This window comes from Phoca vitulina, unplaced genomic scaffold (genome assembly GCF_004348235.1).
Source record: "Phoca vitulina isolate PV1807 unplaced genomic scaffold, GSC_HSeal_1.0 scaffold23, whole genome shotgun sequence".
NCBI lineage: Eukaryota > Metazoa > Chordata > Mammalia > Carnivora > Phocidae > Phoca > Phoca vitulina.
Window position 1 is genome coordinate 20,778,921 of NW_022589726.1, and position 19,404 is coordinate 20,798,324.

The window sequence follows — 19,404 nt, forward strand, 5'->3', positions numbered from 1 at the left end:
TCTCCTTCTTGTATAGGTTTGTTCATGTTGTTGTTGTTTTTAGCTAAGTCCAAGATTCCTGAAAGATCAGAGTGAAGGTTAATATTCAAATAAAATGACTGTAATAACCTACTTATCTTTGATTTCCCTGGTCTACATTGTTTTTATCTTCTATTCTTATTTTATCATGAGCTGCCTGAATTTTTTTTCATGTCGTTGGTGTGTAAATTGGGAATAAATGTAACTTCATATTTATCAGGTATCTATTGTGTACCAACACAATGCTAGTGTGTTGTAGGTACAATGCTGTGTACAGTAGGTGATACTACAGTGTATATGACTTGGTGCCTATCTTCAAGGAGATTATGGTATTTAAGTTTCAGAGATAGGTTTCTTATGAAACAGAAGATAATACAAGGGTCAAAATAATATGCTTTTGGGAAGTATAGAAAAATGTAATGTGGAACAAACGGATTAGGAAAGGATTCATAGAACAGATGGGACTAGAATGGATACATAAAGAAGAGTGTAGGTAGAGCATTCTGTTTGGAGTACACAGCTTGATCACAAGGGAGAAGGCAGAAATAAGCATGGGTCTGTTCTGGGAGCAGGGACAAGAAAGGGTATTGTGTAGTGGTGGAGGTAAGTTTGAATAGACTGGTGAGGTGGGCTTGGATGCCTGGAGTTTAAATTTGATCTGAACAGCAATTCTTCATTTATTTGTTCAATGAATATTTAAGTGCCTACTGTGTGCTACAAGGCACTGGAGATAAAAGAGACACAGCGCCCTTGCCCTTAAGAAGCTTAGAGAGTGATGGGGAAAACAAAGGAAGAGCCTGTGCAAAGGCACCAGGAGGAGTGAGCTGAGAAAACAAGATCTCTGGGACGGTTTTTTTTTTTTTTTTAAAGATTTTTATTTATTTATTTATTAGAGAGAGAGAATGACAGGGAGAGAGAGCATGAGAGCAGGGAGGGTCAGAGGGAGAAGCAGACTCCCCGCTGAGCAGGGAGCACGATGTGGGACTCGATCCCGAGACTCCAGGATCATGACCTGAGCTGAAGGCAGTCGCTTAACCAACTGAGCCACCCAGGCGCCCCTCTGGGACGGTTTTAATCTATTTGCTGAACTATGAATCAAATCCTTTTTGTTGTTGTTGCTCTTTTGTTTTTAATGAATCAGAGATTATCCTCAATTTGTTTTAAGGAAGTTTCCCTTAATTCCTTTTTGATAGATGCATTTCATAGTTTAATATATACATAACTAGGAAGTTAATACATCTTTTGAACGTGTACTTCATGACAGGGGCTAGTACCAAGTTGGAATTGTGATTCACAAACTGACCCAAAAAATGCCATGTTTATTGATCTCCAATATCAGAATTTTTCCTGATCTGTGATCTAACGTGCCATTTTGACCCATCCTGGCAAACTTAGTTCATAACAGAAATGTTCCTAAGTAATATCTTAGGTATGCAAATGTTCTGGTTTTGGTCTAACACAAACCAAGTTGAACTAGTAATTGAATCATTCATACTATTAAAATAGGAACTCTTTCCTGGAAATGAACTGATACTTTATTTGGTTTGAGTTCCATCGTCCAATTCACTTAGACTTATAATATATGCCAATTAACAATGAGTAGGGATTAAACCCCAAATTTAATAAGGTTTATCAAGAAGGAGTGTCCTTGGGGTGCCTGGGTGGCTCAGGTCATAATCTCAGGGTCCTGGGATGGAGTCTGCTTCTCCCTCTCCCTCTGCCCCTCCCCCCACTCATTCTCTCTCTCTCTCTCTCTCTCTCTCTCTCTCTCTCAAATAAATAAATAAAATCTTTTTTTAAAAAAGGAGTGTCCTAAAGAACAAACAAATGAGCAAAATTAGGTCCAATGGAAATCTTTTCATTCTCAAAATTGTTTTTCAATTCAGCAGGTATTTGTGTGTGTATGCAGCACTATATTTAGAAACATTTAATGGACCACAGTGTGGAGCTAGAAAGTTTTTAGACGTGTAGTTGAAAAGTATATTTCTTGTTCTTTATTTTTTTGAAATTGAAGTACTATTACATACATCAGAAAAGTACACAAATCATAAGTGTAGTACTTGATGAATTGCCAGAGTGAACATGGCTAAGAACCAGCTCTTTAAAAAAATTTTTTGTGAATCTACATTGTTGAAATAGTTAAATTGGCAAAAGGATGTATTCTCTTTTTCTTTAAATTAAGAAGGAAAAAAATTTAGTTATGTGTTCTAAACTTAACAAAACCAACATACTATTTAAAGCTATTTGAATTGTAGCTATATATATATGTATGTATATGTGTACATATATTTATCTTTTTTTTTTTTAAGATTTTATTTATTTATTTGAGAGAGAGCATGAGAGAGAGAGAGTACATGAGAGGGGGAGAGTCAGAGGGAGAAGCAGACTCCCTGCTGAGCAGGGAGCCCGATGCGGGACTCGATCCTGGGACTCCAGGATCATGACCTGAGCCGAAGGCAGTCGCCCAACCAGCTGAGCCACCCAGGCGCCCCATATATTTATCTTTGATAGTTGCATTGTCTAAGATAACTAGGTCATAATATCCTGTTCTGCTAAAACCTGTTGTTTGTTACAAACTGAAGTGTCCTTTGTGTAAGACGCTTTCTCTAGATTGAATTGGCAGTCTAATTTGTAAGTTTGAAATTTAGTCCAATTATTAAGACTGAAAAGGGCGCTATATTCATTGTTCCTATGCTCTTAGGTTAAATTCAAACAGGAAAAGTGCCCTTACTACCCAAGAATCTGCTAGCTTTGTGTGCCTGTGGCCTAGTTTCAGCTGTAAACTGGGTTAATTTGGCCAGCAGCAGATGTACACCTTGGGAACTTCCTCCATGAAGGTGGTGGGGAGTGATGCCTAGAGATAGATCAAGGGTAACGAGAAAATAGGAAGGCAATGTAGAACAGTCTTTGCCAATAGCAGGTGGCAAGCGTGAACGCCACCAGGGTTATCATGCTTTGAGGCACTGTGCTCTCTCTGCAGACATGTGGAAAGAGTCCATATTCCGCCATCAGTGACTCACCCAAAGTTAGTATGATCTGTTCTTCTTGTGTCTTTCCCACTGAAACGTTTATACACCCTTTAGGGCAGTGTTAAACAGCACAAGCAAATTGGCTCTTTACTTTCAAATCAATATTTGTATAATTATATAGTTGAATGGAATTGCAGGCCTAGACATCTATAATATTAATCTACATCTACTGGAGCATATTACAGCAGTTACATTTGAATTTGCTGTTTAACGTCTCTCTGATACAGCAATGCGTGACTCTAAAGGAGGCTGTTTTTGTTTTATAGCTGTAACTGTCCTGGTGCGCGACAGCTGCCCCAAAGGTATCCCCCTTTGATTGCCTTCTGTTCAGGAGCTTTCAGTGTTGGTATTACATCTGGAGCCAGGTGACTAATGAGTTACTTATTCCATAGCAGATGCCACTGGCTAAGCCAAAGTAAGTGGCCAATTGAAACAGGAATTGCTCTCCACAAAGCTGTCATGCAGGGTGATGAACATATATCCAGGATCTGCTCCTGGTTATTTTCAGCTGGCTTTGTCTAGAGTTTAGCTGGTCCCTTAATTATATATTTGGAGGAAAACTGACTAGAGGACTCAGTCATTAGAGCATTAGTACTGTGTTTGGAGCTCGAATTATTGAAGTTTCCCCCTTTCCTCAGAATTCATCCAGTTGGCAAAGGACTTTGAGGATTTCCGTAGAAAGTGGCAGAGAACAGACCACGAGCTGGGGAAGTACAAGGATCTTTTGATGAAAGCAGAGACTGAGCGTAGTGCTCTGGATGTTAAACTGAAGCACGCACGCAATCAGGTGGATGTCGAGATCAAACGGAGACAGCGAGCTGAGGCTGACTGCGAAAAGCTGGTGTGTATTGTTCTGTACGCCAGAACTGTGGCAGTGGGGGGAGGGGGCGGCATCATTTGGTCATGTTTCCACCTGCCAGTTATACTCAGTTTCTTCTTCCACATTAAAGAACTAAAAGCAACCCATCCATTGACAAGTTGGCCTTGATTGGAGCTGAAATTGCAGCGTAGGAACCCTGCTCTTCATAGGCTGAAATTTAAATTTTTTTTTCTCTTTTAGACTTGAAACTATTACTTACTAGATTTCAGATGAGAATTTAAAGAATTAAAATTAGGCAGGGAATTCCTAGCGTGCTTGGTCTGTCACAAGATGTTGGCTATCTCTTATGCTGCCCAGAATGGCCTCATCCTTTTGTCAATAGCTAGTACTTTGTTATTGATACAGGCAAGACAACTCTAAGGTTTTCCATCATTACTGCTCCTCATTCAGGGTCAGGGGCTAGATGTATTCAGTCAGTTGAGCAATGTGACTAACGTGGAACACTATCATTTTTGATGTACCAGGATGGGTCATGGTACAAAGGAAGGCCTTCATGAAGAGGCACTAATCCATCTTGGTACAGTGTTAAATGCCTCAGTAAGCTCAAATTGACTGGTTCCAGTGTGTCACAGCTTTGTATCCATTTTAATGCATTTTGCTCCACCATTTAGAAAGGTGGGTGGCTGCTTTGATCCATAGAGGAAGCCAATAATTGTCCTGATAAAATGACACTAAATTGTTTTTGCTAGCGAAATCTATTTTGGGACTCTCATTCTGCAATACTGTCTTGGATTTCCAGCTTGACCTAAAAGTCTTGTAGCAGAAAGCCCACTATTCTGGATGGAGTTCATTTTACCAGTCAGAAATCAGAGACCCAATCTGGGCTTGATGTGAATTAATATGCTATCGGTGTAGCAGCTTTCCTGAAGGCTCATTTGCATAATGCTGTATTTTAATGTCTTCTGGTCTGCCCGTCCCATAAATTTGAGGTGAAGTTTCTCTCCTGGTTAGTTAGGATGTTTTACTCTGCTTTGGTCTGCAGGAAAGACAGATTCAGCTGATTCGAGAGATGCTCATGTGTGACACATCTGGTAGCATTCAACTAAGTGAGGAGCAAAAATCAGCTCTGGCTTTTCTCAACAGAGGCCAGCCGTCCAGCGGCAATGCTGGGAACAAAAGGTGGGGAAACTGCATCTGTTGTTATCTGATCACGAGCAACGCAGCTGTCACAAGTTCTTGCTATCTGAACTCTTAAATAGGCTGCTTCTGGAATGTGTGCTGAATAAAGCGGAAAAAGACTTTGGAGGAAGGGTGGGTGGGAAATAAAGGCACAGGGGCCTCCCAATTTCTTTTATCTTCTTTTGTTTTTGATCTTTCCTTAGGATGTTGTTTCACCATGGGTAAAATTTTGATGTTGGTGCTAAACTGCACAGCAATAACTAATCCCACTCATTGCTAAGAAACCTAAAGGTGAAAGTGGCAGTTCAGCAGTACTTTCAGTGTTTACTCTCCAGAGAGCTCTTGTAGCTCTTCTGGTTTAGAAGGCCTTCTGTGAGCCAAGACCAGACAATAATTTTGGTTCCACTGCATCACTATTTAAAATAGTCTCAACCAGGCTTAGAATTTAACACCCCCAATACAATACGTAGGGAAAGGTCAGCACTCTTCGAGCTATTTATTTTGTTGCCTGGTTGTTTTATGGGGAATCTTTATAACTGAGAAGATATATGGGCTTAATTTCTTCAAAAGCTAATGCTGGGTAATACTCTTTCTTGTAGAAAGCACCCACAATTGGGATCAGATTAAACTTTACTCTTCTGTCTGTGAATTTTTAGTAGCCTGTTCAGCAGGGAGTAGCACCCATGCTGTTGTAACTTTCTTTTTTATTTATTTATTTGAGAGAGAGAGAGTGAGAAAGAGCATGAGACGGGAGAGGGTCAGAGGGAGAAGCAGACTCCCCACTGAGTGGGGAGCCCGACGTGGACTCGATCCTGGGACTCCAGGATCACGACCTGAGCTGAAGGCAGTTGTTTAACCAACTGAGCCACCCAGGCGCCCTGACTGTAACTTTCAACTGCTGTTGTGAGGTCTTTGCCGAAAAAGCAGCTGTGCTGCGTGTGTCCTCATGCATGCACAGCCACGCTCTCCCATGGAAACCATAGCAAGCAGCCACCACAACTAGGCTTTGAACTTGTAGTTGTCGCCATAGGAAAGCACTGCTATGAAATTGCTGGTGGTTACCTGACCACTGTGACTTGTTCTGAGCGTTCATGCATTTTATTTTCCAGAGTCTTCTGTATCTAATACTGTGTTGTTTCTCTCATCTAGATTGTCAACTATTGACGAATCTGGTTCCATTTTATCAGATATCAGCTTTGACAAGACTGACGAATCGCTGGTAATAAACGTTTGATCTCTGAGAATTGTCTATTTTTCTTACCCCTGCTCCCTCAGGAATCTCTCTCTTGTCCTCTCTTCTGGAATTCCTTTATTACTGTTTTATTAGTTGATGTGTTACAGATACTGAGCTAGCATTTTATTTTATTTTATTGATTAATTTCTTTAAAGATTTTACTTATTTATGAGAGAGAGAGAGAAAGAGAACGCATGGTGTAGGGGAGGGGCAGCGGGAGAGGGAGAAAGTGTCTTTAAGCAGACTCTGCACTGAGAGTGGAACCGGATGCAGCAGGGCTCGATCTCAGACCCTGAGATCACGACCTGAGCCAAAACCAAGAGTCAAACACTTAACCAACTGCACCTGAGATCACGACCTGAGCCAAAACCAAGAGTCAAACACTTAACCAACTGCACCACTCAGGCGCCCCTGTGCTAGCATTTTAAAATAAAAATCCACACAGGCTATAAGAGACTGGCTTATATATTTAGTTTCTGGAAGTGAGAATATAGAATTCAGGATTTGGTATGAGGTTAAATTTATTTAATGGATCTGTGAGCTACATGTACTAATTGACTGTATCTTGGCTTATTCAAAAGCCCCAGCTAGCAATAAAAAAAAAAATTTAGTAAGATTCTACCCAGGCAGGGTTTATTTGCTGCTCTTGGAGAGAATAGACTTGTGCCTTATTCAGAATTAGTTTGGTTCTTGAAGAAAACTTAGTCATACTTCACAATTAGAAGGAAACCAGTGCTCTAGAGCTTCAGCCAGAAGACTGACAAAGTTTCCAGGCACTCTATAATGCTTTGTTCAACAGTGATTAACTGGTCTAAACTCTTTGTTACCCTGCTTTTGTGGGGCAGCACCCTTTTCTTAACTTATGGTGGTGTTTCTGCATAAAAGGTCATCTCTTGATATTTCAGTCTTTGATGTTCAGAGACTGGTGGTTTATTGGTTTGTGTATCTTGCCTGTTTTACTGGCCGAAAGCTAGCAAACAAAGCAATAAATCAGGAGGTTATTTGTGGTTGGTTTTCTGATAGTGAAAGAAGTGATGACTACTTGTTATATGGGCTAGGAGCGTTCTGTCCTAAATCAGTGTTTGGGGAAATCATTGCCATTTTATAGATATAAATAATAAGGAATGATATGAATAGGTCTGGGATATATAATAAAACTAGAACATATTAATAGCTGATTTTGGAGCTAGACCTACTTATGGTGTATCTGTTGTAACCCAAACTGAATCAAATAATTAGTAGCTAAATTAAATTACGTGACCAGGAATTGGAGAGATTAGATTTCATTTAGCTAAGCTACCAGTTGCTATGTACTACTGTTTCTGGGTTTTGTGTTTTCAGGGATTATTAGGAGTAAGGAAATCACATGAATGTAAATGGTTAAACTAAGTGAAGTGAAACTAGACCACGGTAAAAAACATAATTCTCCAGTGGTGAATGTCTTTGTTGGGGCCCAAGGAATAGGGATGTTTGGGAAATGTAAAACCTGAACTAGAACTTTTTAAGTGGCTACATTGTACAGAACGTCTGATTAGATAGCAATCCCTTAAGAGTAAGAAGGACATCTAACCCGATCAGTATAGTGCCTGAGATTCTGTGAGTTCTACAACTAATTACAGAAATAGTCAGAAATAAAGGACCAGGCACTGGAGATAATCACGACAGAAGTTGATTCTCTAACCTTTTCTTGCCTCTGTGGTATTGACTCCTGACTCTATTATAATAGCTTCAATTTTGGAAAGAAAGCAAGTTAACTTACCATAGCTCTGTAGCTACAGCACCTGAGACCCTCCCTTCCCCTTTGCCCAAATTGTAAGTTAGGCAGTCTGACTCAAAAAGCCTTTAAAGTTCTCTGTAAATTTATTTGCACAGGGTTTAGGGGAGGCCTAATAACAGAAAGAAATTAATGCAGTGTAATTGTCAACAGGATTGGGATTCTTCTTTGGTAAAGACTTTCAAACTGAAGAAGAGAGAAAAGAGGGTACGTATGGTTTTGTTTAGTTTTTGTTGTTTTTACAAAATTACAATAAAGGAGTTTTCTTTAGAAAATTTTCCATGATACAGCATTCCTGACATGTTGCTCTAACCATAGTTAAACACCCATTACAAATGAATTCATGCTGGGGGGTGGTATGGCCGATCCTCAGGGTAGTAACTCAGGACAGAACCTTTCCTATTTCACTGTTCTGGCTGCCTTAGTTCATTCATGGAGTGGAAAAGGATATACTTGAGTTTGTTTTGAGTTGTCATAGGAATTTTTATGCAGGACTTTTGTACTCTAATAGAATTTTCAGATGAAATGTGTGTATAATGGGATATGCAGAGCTCTGTGTGTGCTTGTTTAGGGTACTTAATATGTTTCCAAAGACTTCATGTCCTTAGATAGGATTACAGCTCGACTCTTTCTGGTGCTGTCATCTAAATTTTTCCAAAGCTTGTTTGTTTCTTTTAGGGCACTGAGGGCATTTTTGTGTTGGTACAACTTAAGCTTCATGTGGAAATAGAATGAGAGAGAGGATATTGTTATTTACCATAGCCCTGGTACCTAGGACTTTCACCCAAGTTGTCTAATGGAATAATTTTATTTTCCGTGCTTCAGAACTTCTGTTTCGCACTGAACTCCTTGGTCTTTGTCTCCTTTCCAGCGCTCTAGTAGCCGACAGTTCATTGATGGTCCCCCTGGACCTGTAAAGAAGACTCGTTCCATTGGCTCCACAGTAGACCAGGTAAGAATAGTCAGGCCAAGAGAATTGTGGTTGTGAACACATCAGAGGTTAGTGGCCCCAGCCATGAAGAATCCTGAGTCAAGGGGTGCTTGGGTGGTTCAGTCGGTTAAGCATTTGACTTTGGCTCAGGTCATGATCTCGGGGTTCTGGGGTCAAGCCCCACGTTGGGCTCCTTGCTCAGTGGGGAGTCTCCTTATCCCTCTCCCTCCCCTTCTGCCCCTCCCCCTGTTTGCACTCTCTCTGTCTCTCTGTCTCAAATAAATAATTAAATAAATAGAATCCTGAGTCAACGTTGCAACGTTATTTTGAGAGAGAGATTTGGTGAGTTTTTCTATGTAATAATAGGATCCTTATCATCCATATGAATGGAATCACTCTGATTGAGTAAACAACTGTCAGCTTTGTATTTGTTTCTTAGTTGCTTGTATGTATGCCTCTGTGACCTATATTTCTGTTCGAAAGTATGAGGTTTCAACTGAGTGTTTTTGAGCTGGGTCTGTAGTTCCTGACCAAGATTCAGGAATTTTTCAACCACTCCAGAATTACCGTATAGTGGAGGGGAAATTAGTTTCACATGTTTGTCCTTCCCTCATTTCTACTTTTGTTTCAGGGGAATGAATCCATAGTTGCAAAAACTACAGTGACTGTTCCCAATGATGGCGGGCCCATCGAAGCTGTGTCCACAATTGAGACTGTGCCATACTGGACAAGAAGCCGAAGGAAAACAGGTCCACTGGGTTTGTAGCTAAATCGCCTGTGTAAAACAACTGGTGAAATTTCGGGAGACTTGGCTTTTTAGAACCCTTTGAGGCAGGGATTGGATAGTGTGGGTAGTTTCTTGCTCCTGCTTTCCGAAGGCCAGAGCACTGTATTATACTCTACCTTTGGATTGCTAGCCTGGCCTGTGCCACTCACACATAATATGTTCTTTCTTTCTTTCTTTTTTTTTTTAATATTTATTTATTTATTGGAGAGAGAGGGAGGGGCAGAGGGAGAGGATCTTCACGCAGACTCCCCGATGAGCATGGGCCCATACGGGCCTTGATCCCAGGACCCATGAGAGCATGACCTGAGCCGAAACCAAGAGTCGGATGCTCAACCGACTAAGCCACCCAGGTGCCCCATAACTCATTATTCTTGAAATGATTTTTTCTGCATAGCCATTGTTGTCGCTTCTGATTATGGTTACAAATTACTGGTTGTCTACTAGTTATATTAAAATCGGGGTTAAAATTCACAAGGAACAAAATATTAAGAAGCTTAAAGTTGCTTGTTTTCTAGGTACTTTGCAACCTTGGAATAGCGACTCCACCTTGAGCAATAGGCAGCTGGAGCCAAGAACTGAGACAGACAGTTCCAGCACTCCACAGAGTAATGGAGGGATGCGCCTGCATGACTTTGTCTCTAAGACGGTAGATGAGATCGCTCTTTCTTCTTTTGGGCACACTTAATTTTTTTATTGTGAAAATAATATATACTGGGAACAGATTTAAATAACTTAGTGTTAGAAAGTTAAATGTCAGATCTCCTTTCAGTTCTACTCTTCAGGGCTGACTGCTGGTTACAGAGGGTCTATATCTTTCCATTCTGTGAGTAATATTACATTAAAGCAGCTTTTCAGAAGCAGTTGTTTATGCTTTTTAGTGATATGTATTTACATAGTATGCTTAAATATAGCACATTTTACCTTTGTCCCATTGGATTTCCTCATAAAAAACCAAGCAACCTGAGGCTCAGAAGAGTTAACTGCTTTGTTTGAGCCACAGGACAGCAAGTGGCAGAGTTAACATGGAGATTTTGTCAACAGGTTCTTTCCACTACTGCACACTGCCCCCTTCCAGCTGGATGACCTTATGCAAATTACACAGCCTCGTTGGCTTCTGTTTCCTTAGCTTAAAGAACAAAACCTGTGTTGTAGGACTATTGTGAGAATTACACAAGTATTTGTAAAGGGATTAGGAAGTTGTTTGGCACATCCTAAGTGCTTAATAAATGCTGGTTGTTGATGATGATAATTTTCTAATTCAGACCCCTCTGTTATTTCTGTCCTCAGGTTATTAAACCTGAATCTTGTGTTCCATGTGGAAAGCGGATAAAATTTGGCAAGCTGTCTCTGAAGTGTCGCGACTGTCGTGTGGTCTCTCATCCAGAATGTCGGGACCGCTGTCCCCTTCCCTGCATTCCTACCCTAATAGGAACGCCTGTCAAGATTGGAGAGGTAGAACCTATGGGGGCCGTCCTTGTGTTACCGCTTCTTTAGCTTTTTCAAAGCTTAATGTCAGTTTTTATCCTAAAATTAGTGATGCCAAGCATAGTTTTTCCCACAAATGATGAAGAGAAATGATAAAATGTTAACTTGCAGCCAAGTCCTGCTTGGGTTTGTCTGTTTAGTAACTTTTTTATACCAGACTTCTCTTCCCTTCCCTCCTTCCACCCTCTCCCCTCTTCCCTACTCATCCTCCCTCCCTCCCTTTCCTTCTTTCCTTCCTTCTTCCTCCCGCCCCCTTCCGCTTCCTTTCTTCCTCTGCTCTTCCTTCTGCTCCACATCCTATTCTTGTTTTGTAAAATTCCAAACATATACAGAAGTAGATTAGGATAACTAACCTCTGGTTCCTATCACTCAACTTCTGTGATTACTAGTTCATGTCCAATCTTGATTTATCAGTACCCCCATGTCCTCCTCCTGGCCCTGTCCAGTGAATTACCTTGAAACAAATCCCAGCCATCGTATAATTTCATCTGTGAATGTACTTCCTCTTATGTTAGAGGTATCCCATACTAAGCTATTAAGATTCGATTGCTTATTTTTAAAAACTGATTCAATCTATTAAGAAATTATTTATTGTATGAATAACATTAACAAGATTCAGAACAAAATGATTATGCTGCTACCCAGCCCCTAGCAAATCAAATGTTACTTTTCTTTAATCTTAACAGTTCTTATTCGTGCATGTAATTGGTTACAAATTTTTTCTGCTCTGATAGAGAACCATGGAGTTCTCCTCTACAGATAGGTTGGTGTCCCGATCAACTGTGAGTTGTGTTAAATAATTTTTCTAAGAAAAATTAAAGGGTAAAAAAGGTTTTCTTTTTTAGAATAATAAATTCATATTAAAGACCATACCTGTAATCTCATTATTGCTTGCTTTCTGAGGCCCTTGAGGAGAGGAGAAGCAGGGGCAGAGTTGTAGCTAGTGGTCTTATTACTTGTTCATGCAAGAGTGTGGTATATGTGACCATAGATCAGTCCTGTTGGGGTTGTAGGAAAAATACAGCTGAGAGTCTCTGTTCTAATATATGGTTTGGGAATAGGAGTTTAAAAGTAAACCTGATGTCCCAGCCTGAGTATTAGTTTGGAGATGGTTCTTCCTACTAGTCTTGATTTGCTGGTCTAAGTGGTATAAATAATAATTTAAAACTCTCCCATTTCAGGGAATGCTGGCAGATTATGTGTCCCAGACTTCTCCAATGATCCCCTCCATTGTTGTCCATTGCGTAAATGAGATTGAGCAGAGAGGGCTGACTGAGGTAAGAGTCGGCCTTCAGGGGTGCCTGGGTGGCTCAGTTAAGCCACCAACTCTTGATATCCGTTCAGGTCATGGTCTCAGGGTTGTGAGACTGGGCCTGTGTCAGGCTCCGAGCTGGGCGTGGAGTCTGCTTAAGATTCTCTCTCCCTCTCCCTCTTTCCCACTCCCGCCCACCCCCGCCCCCCACTCTCTCTTAAAAAAAAAAAAAAATACCTTCAGAGAGTGTGAATTTGTTATTTGTGTTAATAATTAGGAGTTCTTAACTGACAGTGTCACTTTGATAATAGACAGGCCTGTATCGGATCTCTGGCTGTGACCGGACAGTAAAAGAGCTGAAAGAGAAATTCCTCAGAGTGAAAACTGTACCCCTCCTCAGCAAAGTGGATGATATCCACGCTATCTGTAGCCTCCTGAAGGACTTCCTCCGAAACCTCAAAGAACCCCTTCTGACTTTTCGGCTAAACAAGACTTTCATGGAGGCGGCAGGTAAGAGGAGATCTTACTACTAGAATGTGAGTCCCATAGGGGCAGGAAATTTTGACTCTTCTTGTACCACTCAGTACAATGCCTGCAACATTGTGGATGCACACATGCTTTGATGGAAGAAGAACTATATCAGTGTTCTTGGTGCCCGTCCTCTTCTTCTCTAAACTATGTAAGGTACTGACAGGGGGGCCATGTGAAGGACTGTGAATCTTGTTAGCAAAGGTCTTGTAAAATTTGTCTTAAAATTGAAATTTGCCACTCCTACTGCTACCACTCTTGACATCTGTCATCCTGGAGTGGCAAAAGAACTTACTGATTTTCCTCTTTCTGTTCTCCGCCCTCTGTATGATCCTCAAACAGTATCTAGAGGGGTCTTTCCAAAATTTAAATTAGATGATGTCTCTTCTGTCCTTAGTTTTCTCCAGTGACTTCCCATTGCTCTCAAAATAAAATCCACAGTCCTTCACATGGCCCCAAAGACTCCACCTGTAGGATTCGGCTCCTGGTTACGTCTCTAGAATCATTTATCTCAACAACCTTCCCTTCTTTCTTCTCCCGATACGCTGGGATGCTTGCAGTTCTTAGCACATAACCAAGCTTACTCCCCTCTTGAGGCCGTTGCATTCGTTACTGTCTCAGCCTGGAATGTATTTGCATGATTTGCTCCTTTATTTCTTTCAGGTTTCTTTGTGGGTATCTTGTCCTCAGAAATACCTTTCCTGACCACCTTGTCCAAGATAACTGTGCCCATTACTTTCTAGCTGCTACTATATAGCACTAACTGATAGATACCTGCTTTTTGACTCACTCCTCCAATAGAATGTGAGTTCCATGAGGCAAGGTCTTTGTTTAATTCTGCTTTACCTGAGCACCTAGAATAGTACCTGGTCCATAGTAGGCCCCTGACCACGGTTTAAAAACGAACACTTTCTTGGTAATTGTAGTCGCTGCAGTTGTGTGCCTGCCTTCCCAGCACGTGGGTTGCTAGCTGCTTTCCCTAACTGCAGGAGCCGATTTTTTTTTTAAAGGTTCTGATTTCTACTATTGAGCTGTTGGCCAGTATCCTGCTTGGTAATGAAACTGGAGTTTGATGCAGTCATGAAGCTAATCAGAAGTTTCAGAAGCTTACTGTATAGATGAGACTTTGTGGTCGATCACTTGGAAGCATGCTGTCAAGGGAAAGAAGTCTAGGCCTCTTGGTGTTCTCTTTTCATTTGCAGAACTCACAGATGAGGACAACAGCATAGCTGCCATGTACCAGGCTGTTGGTGAACTGCCCCAGGCCAACAGAGACACATTAGCTTTCCTCATGATTCACTTGCAGAGGTGAGTACAGCAGAAACTTGCTTCTGGGAGCTTGGGAATTTGCCACGGGGAACATAATGTGGGTTGGGTGTTAGGGAGGGAATGTGACGGGTGAATTGTTTTCTGGTAGATCTTATCTTTTGGTCTGTGTTTAAGCAGAAGAGCAAGTCTTCTAATTGAGTATTCTCTTGCTTTAGAGTGGCTCAGAGCCCAAACACTAAAATGGATGTGGCCAATCTGGCTAAAGTCTTTGGGCCTACCATAGTTGCCCATGCTGTGCCCAATCCAGATCCAGTGGTAATGTTACAGGACATCAAGCGTCAGCCCAAGGTAGGCAAGTGCACTGTATATATAAAATATATATATATAAACCTGTTTGACATGATAACATGAGAGAGTGGTGAGAGGTAGGCCCTAAGCTTTGGAAGTGTGCTAACCTTTTTGGTGGCTGTTTAGGTGGTAGAACGCCTGCTTTCACTGCCCCTGGAATACTGGAGTCAGTTCATGATGGTGGAACAAGAGAACATTGACCCCATGCATGTCATTGAAAACTCAAATGCCTTTTCAACACCACAGACACCAGATATTAAAGGTAAGGCCCGATCTGACTCCCTCTCTGGTTTTGGCCATGTACCCTCTCCCTGCCTTTGCTAGAGCTGTTTAGAATTCATATTCTTCAATAAAATTAAGTTTGTTATGAGGATTCTAACATTAAAAGAAAATTTGTACAGTTCTACCATCCTAACTTCTTTTTTCACTTTTATGGAACGTGGTTCTCCTTTTCCTTATACATATGGATATTTTAGAAATATAATAACAATTCAGATATAATTTGATCTTATTTCACTTAGCATATTGTGAGAATGTTTTCTGTCATTATATAATTTTATCATTTTTATGGTTGTAAATGGTAATTTACTTAACACATTCTATTAGGAATTGATGTTATTTTTGAATTTTCCATAGTTACTAATAGTGCTGACATCAGCATTATATGTATATACCTCTGTTTCCCCTAATACTAAATTCCCAGGAGTGGGAATCACTGAATTAAAAGGCTTGAACATTTTTATGTTTCACCAACTTGATTTCTTAAAGGCTTTTGCCAATTTGTATTGCCACCAAAAATGTTTGAGTTTGGTTTCTTCCAACTTTACTGGCATTGGAGACTTGACCTCTCATTTTTACAAGATCCTTTTTAAGAAAGAACGTTGTTTTTTCTAATATAGGTAAGAATCAAGTGGTCAAACATTAGATTTGTGAATGTTGGAGTTTGAGAATGGCCTAAATCAGGAAGTGAATGTCAGCTATTCATTGAGCAGTTGCCTACATAGTTCAGAAGATAGACTGGTGTGTTACAGACGATGACAAAAATGATCTCTAGGACTTTGCTTGGGTCTCTAACCTTAGCTCTTAAGTGCTTCATAGGGTATTCAGCTGAAAACTGGTCACCCACAAGGGTGCTTTTCTTTTTGCCCTTCCTTTAAAAATATGTCTTAACTTTGATTGAAGTGAGTTTACTGGGGCCCGTGACCACTCCTGAGCATCAGCTTCTCAAGACTCCTTCATCTAGTTCCCTGTCGCAGAGAGTGCGCTCCACCCTCACCAAGAACACGCCCAGGTATGTGGAACCGGCTGGCTTGGGAACTAAAAAAGGACTCTTTCCTTAGACCTGTCTTCCCAGCATACCGAAGCTCGTATTGAAGGGAAAATGGAATGAGGCCTTCAGCTAGCAGCTAGCCTTTAAAAGCTAATCTGGAGCCATAAGGACCCCTTTTTGAAAAGGGTCTAAAGGTTTTGTTTCTCCTCTCTCATCTCAGGCGACAAAGAGTAGTTTGCCGAGTAGTTGAGGAGGGTTTCCTATTTTTAGCTGATAATATCAAGTAATGTTAGAGTTGTTTATTTGCCTTCTTTTCATAGAATACTGTTTTGGTTCATTCTCCGTAGATTTGGGAGCAAAAGCAAGTCTGCCACCAACCTAGGACGACAAGGCAACTTTTTTGCTTCTCCGATGCTCAAGTGAAGTCACATCTCCTGTTACTTGCCCGCATTCCCTGACTGCAAGGAAGGGCGCACCTGTATTCTCTGCTCTGCAGCCTCCTGTACTCATTACTACTTTTAGCATTCTCCAGGCTTTTCATCAAGTTTAATTGTGCATGGGGGTTTTATTAAAACTATATATATCTCCCTCTCTTTCTCCTCAAGTAATGTCATATCAACACCTTGTGCTGTCGTTGTTGGGAGCTTTTAGATGGGAGATCTTTACAGCGGTAGAAGGGAGAATATGGAATTCATTGTGATTGGGGGTGGGGGGGGCTGGGGGGGGCGCATCCCTTTGGCTTAAAGCCAAATGCTGCTCATGACTGATCCTTCTCTGGTGTTATTTAGAACTAATTTCCATGAGACAGTGACAGAAGCTGCACCTCTTTGGTTAAGAGTGACTTGTCTCAGGGTGGGAGGTGGGAGGGCAGGGTAAAGAAAGGTTGGACAGAGGATTTAGGATGGCTCCTTCTGAGAACTTGGAGGTCCCCTTCCCCCAGTATGAACTCAGCTGTAACGTGGAGCCTTCATAAAAATGGATAGGGTGAGGACAGAACCAGTGATGGGGGTGTGCTTATTATTAGCTTTGATTCGGATTGATTAGGTGTAATAGTGTTAAGTGGCACAACCTTGTAAAAGTGATACTACAACTTGTATTTATCTCTAATGGGCCTGTGGCTGGACTTTGGGTTTGCTTGGGGTCAAAGCCAGTTTGTATTTCAGTTGCATTCGTTCTGATGCTTGACCCTCCTGTCCCCTTGTCCATTGGAGCCCGACTTCTAAAGGTCATATGCCGTCTATTTGGCGTCCCAGTTCACAATTAAGAGTAGGCTATAAGGGGAGATTGTCAATATTTTGTGTGGCAAGAAAAGCCACAGTCATTTTGTCTTTGCACTTTGGTTGCTAAAATCTTCCTATGGAACATAGCCACATCTAGATAAATATGAACTTTTTCTTTTATTAAAATTATTTCCAATGTCTACAAAAATGCTTTCTTCTGTAGAATGTTTTTGACCCATAGTCACCTTTGTCTGTAAAACACATATTTAGAATAATATTTGGAAAAAAGTAAATCGTATTTTCAAAAGTTCTGCGAGGTTGGTTTTCTTGTCCTGGAAGGTAACCTTCAACGCCTTTTTAAAGAAAATATTTTTCCTCAGTGTTTTGGTCCATTGTTCATTTTCATTCTTTCCCATCCCCCAGTGCGGCCCCCACCAGGAGTTTGTTTCTTCGTTTCTCATTCAGTCTCTTTCATTGTCCAAATTGAAGTCCTAGATTTGTCCTTTGACTGTTATCCTCTCATTTGAAGAAACTACTTTAAACAAAAACCAAACTTTTTAGACAAGTCTTCAGGGACCAGAATGGTGCAGTTTAAAAAAAAAAAAAAGACAACTCTGGCTGGCTGACTGCCTGGAACATCCTTCACTGCTGGAAGTGCCTCTGGAGTGAGCTGGGATGATTAACTGAGGGCACCTGCACTTGGAACTCTGAAGCTGGTGAACAGAATGTATCTGAGATTGAGCGTAAACAGTTGCAGGCTTAATATGTAACCGCGGAGAGGAGGCAACCTACTGGCTTTATTCCCAGGAGGTGGCAGCTCTCAGCAGGGAGATTTTGCCTCAGCAAATTGAAAGAGGACGGGTCCCTTCTCCTCTTACCCCCCTTTACACACACACACACGACTGTTAAGTTTTATTTTATTTTTTACCTTTGTCCTAGATGCCGACGTTTTCCTTACGTCTATGCAAGCCTGTGTTGGCCTGGCTCCATGTTTGCTGTTCTGTAGTATCTCCCCAAGGTGCGTTTTAAGTCACTAATGTGGAGGAAGTAAATGGATTGTGTAATGTTAGTGAAGGCAAGACGACCCTATGCAGGAACTGATGGCCCATTAACGAAAAAGGAAATGGTCCTGTGTATCAAATGTTGGCAGCCAGTTGCTCAGCTTCGGGCTAGGCCAGGAGACCTCAGCCATGAAAATAATTCTGATATTAGCAAAGGGAAATATGTACCCACCTTCAACTTCTTTAATAGTACTTCATGTGGAACAGCTTGAATTTCGAGGGCTTTCTTAATTAAATTGTATTTCCTTGATGTGAGATCTAAGGAAAGGGTCCAGTGCTTTGGAGTAGCAGGAGTAGCTCCTGCCACTAACCCTTTCTGATGCTGCCTCTTACCCCACCTTTAATGCAGTTTAACTTTACTCTCTCACTTGCTAAATAACCAGAATCTAAATTTTTAAGTCCGTTCTCCCTCAGTCTAGGTAAGACTCCTAAGTTTGATGTTTCTCTAACTGGGCAAGCATTACATGGTTTGATTCAGCAGCAACAATTTGCATTTATTACTGGGTGTCTAATGATTTCTCCCTCCTTAAGAACGTGAATTCATTGCAGAAATAGAAAGCATCTGAGTTTCCATCAGAGGACTATAGAGTATTCAAGTGATTTACCATGACAAAAATGGCCATTTTTGGCTATGAACTACACCTGTGACATTGAAAGGGGTCTTGAATTCTTAAATTCCTGCTTAAATTAATGGGCAGCACAAAGTGACCAGGAGTGCTGAGTGCAGGGAGCAAACCCATCAGCCTTGCTGGGTTGGTTTTGTTAACAGCAGGGCCCCCCGCCCACCTCAAGCTTCAAACAGACACATAAGCATATACATACAGTACGTGATACACTGTGTGATTTCCTGGGATGTGATTTCCCGGTGGAAAAACATTTGGGAGACCCACCATGGTGAGTCTGGGATTTTGAGCAGTGGTTTGCTTACTCACGTGTCACCTTTTCTGAGGCTCCACGAGGCACAAGGAAGGGGCTGTTACAGAGTCCAGGTCTGAGAAGCAAGGGAGGCACAGTTCATACAGCAGGGTCTCGATCCATGTGCTTCGATGATAGTCTTGATCGTGACTCGGGTTTCGGCCACTGGTGCAAAAAGCTTTTAAGCATGCAGAGTTGGGGCATGTTAGTCATTGTGCTTTTCGTATAAACAGGATTTGGAGAATGGTCACTTAACCTAGGAATTTAGTGATTTTTAAAAAAAT

At 41.2% G+C, this 19,404-nt stretch overlaps 1 protein-coding gene across 4 annotated transcripts in view; it reads left to right on the forward strand.

Annotated features, from left to right (window-relative positions):
* The window catches only part of RACGAP1 (Rac GTPase activating protein 1), a 49,113-nt gene extending 31,674 nt beyond the window's left edge, over nucleotides 1–17,439 (forward strand). For 3 of the 4 annotated variants that reach the window (XM_032420541.1, XM_032420540.1, XM_032420542.1), the window contains 15 exons: nucleotides 3,686–3,888; nucleotides 4,910–5,046; nucleotides 6,196–6,265; nucleotides 8,208–8,261; nucleotides 8,926–9,006; nucleotides 9,617–9,743; nucleotides 10,288–10,418; nucleotides 11,060–11,224; nucleotides 12,439–12,534; nucleotides 12,821–13,019; nucleotides 14,240–14,345; nucleotides 14,522–14,654; nucleotides 14,781–14,916; nucleotides 15,837–15,945; nucleotides 16,272–17,439. In XM_032420541.1, coding sequence (XP_032276432.1) covers nucleotides 3,686–3,888; nucleotides 4,910–5,046; nucleotides 6,196–6,265; nucleotides 8,208–8,261; nucleotides 8,926–9,006; nucleotides 9,617–9,743; nucleotides 10,288–10,418; nucleotides 11,060–11,224; nucleotides 12,439–12,534; nucleotides 12,821–13,019; nucleotides 14,240–14,345; nucleotides 14,522–14,654; nucleotides 14,781–14,916; nucleotides 15,837–15,945; nucleotides 16,272–16,347 — 1,823 coding nt within the window. In that variant the 3' untranslated portion in view covers nucleotides 16,348–17,439. The remainder of the gene's footprint in view (nucleotides 1–3,685; nucleotides 3,889–4,909; nucleotides 5,047–6,195; nucleotides 6,266–8,207; nucleotides 8,262–8,925; nucleotides 9,007–9,616; nucleotides 9,744–10,287; nucleotides 10,419–11,059; nucleotides 11,225–12,438; nucleotides 12,535–12,820; nucleotides 13,020–14,239; nucleotides 14,346–14,521; nucleotides 14,655–14,780; nucleotides 14,917–15,836; nucleotides 15,946–16,271) is intronic. The other variant, XM_032420543.1, reaches the window with a different exon arrangement.
* The last annotated feature ends 1,965 nt before the right edge of the window (nucleotides 17,440–19,404 follow it).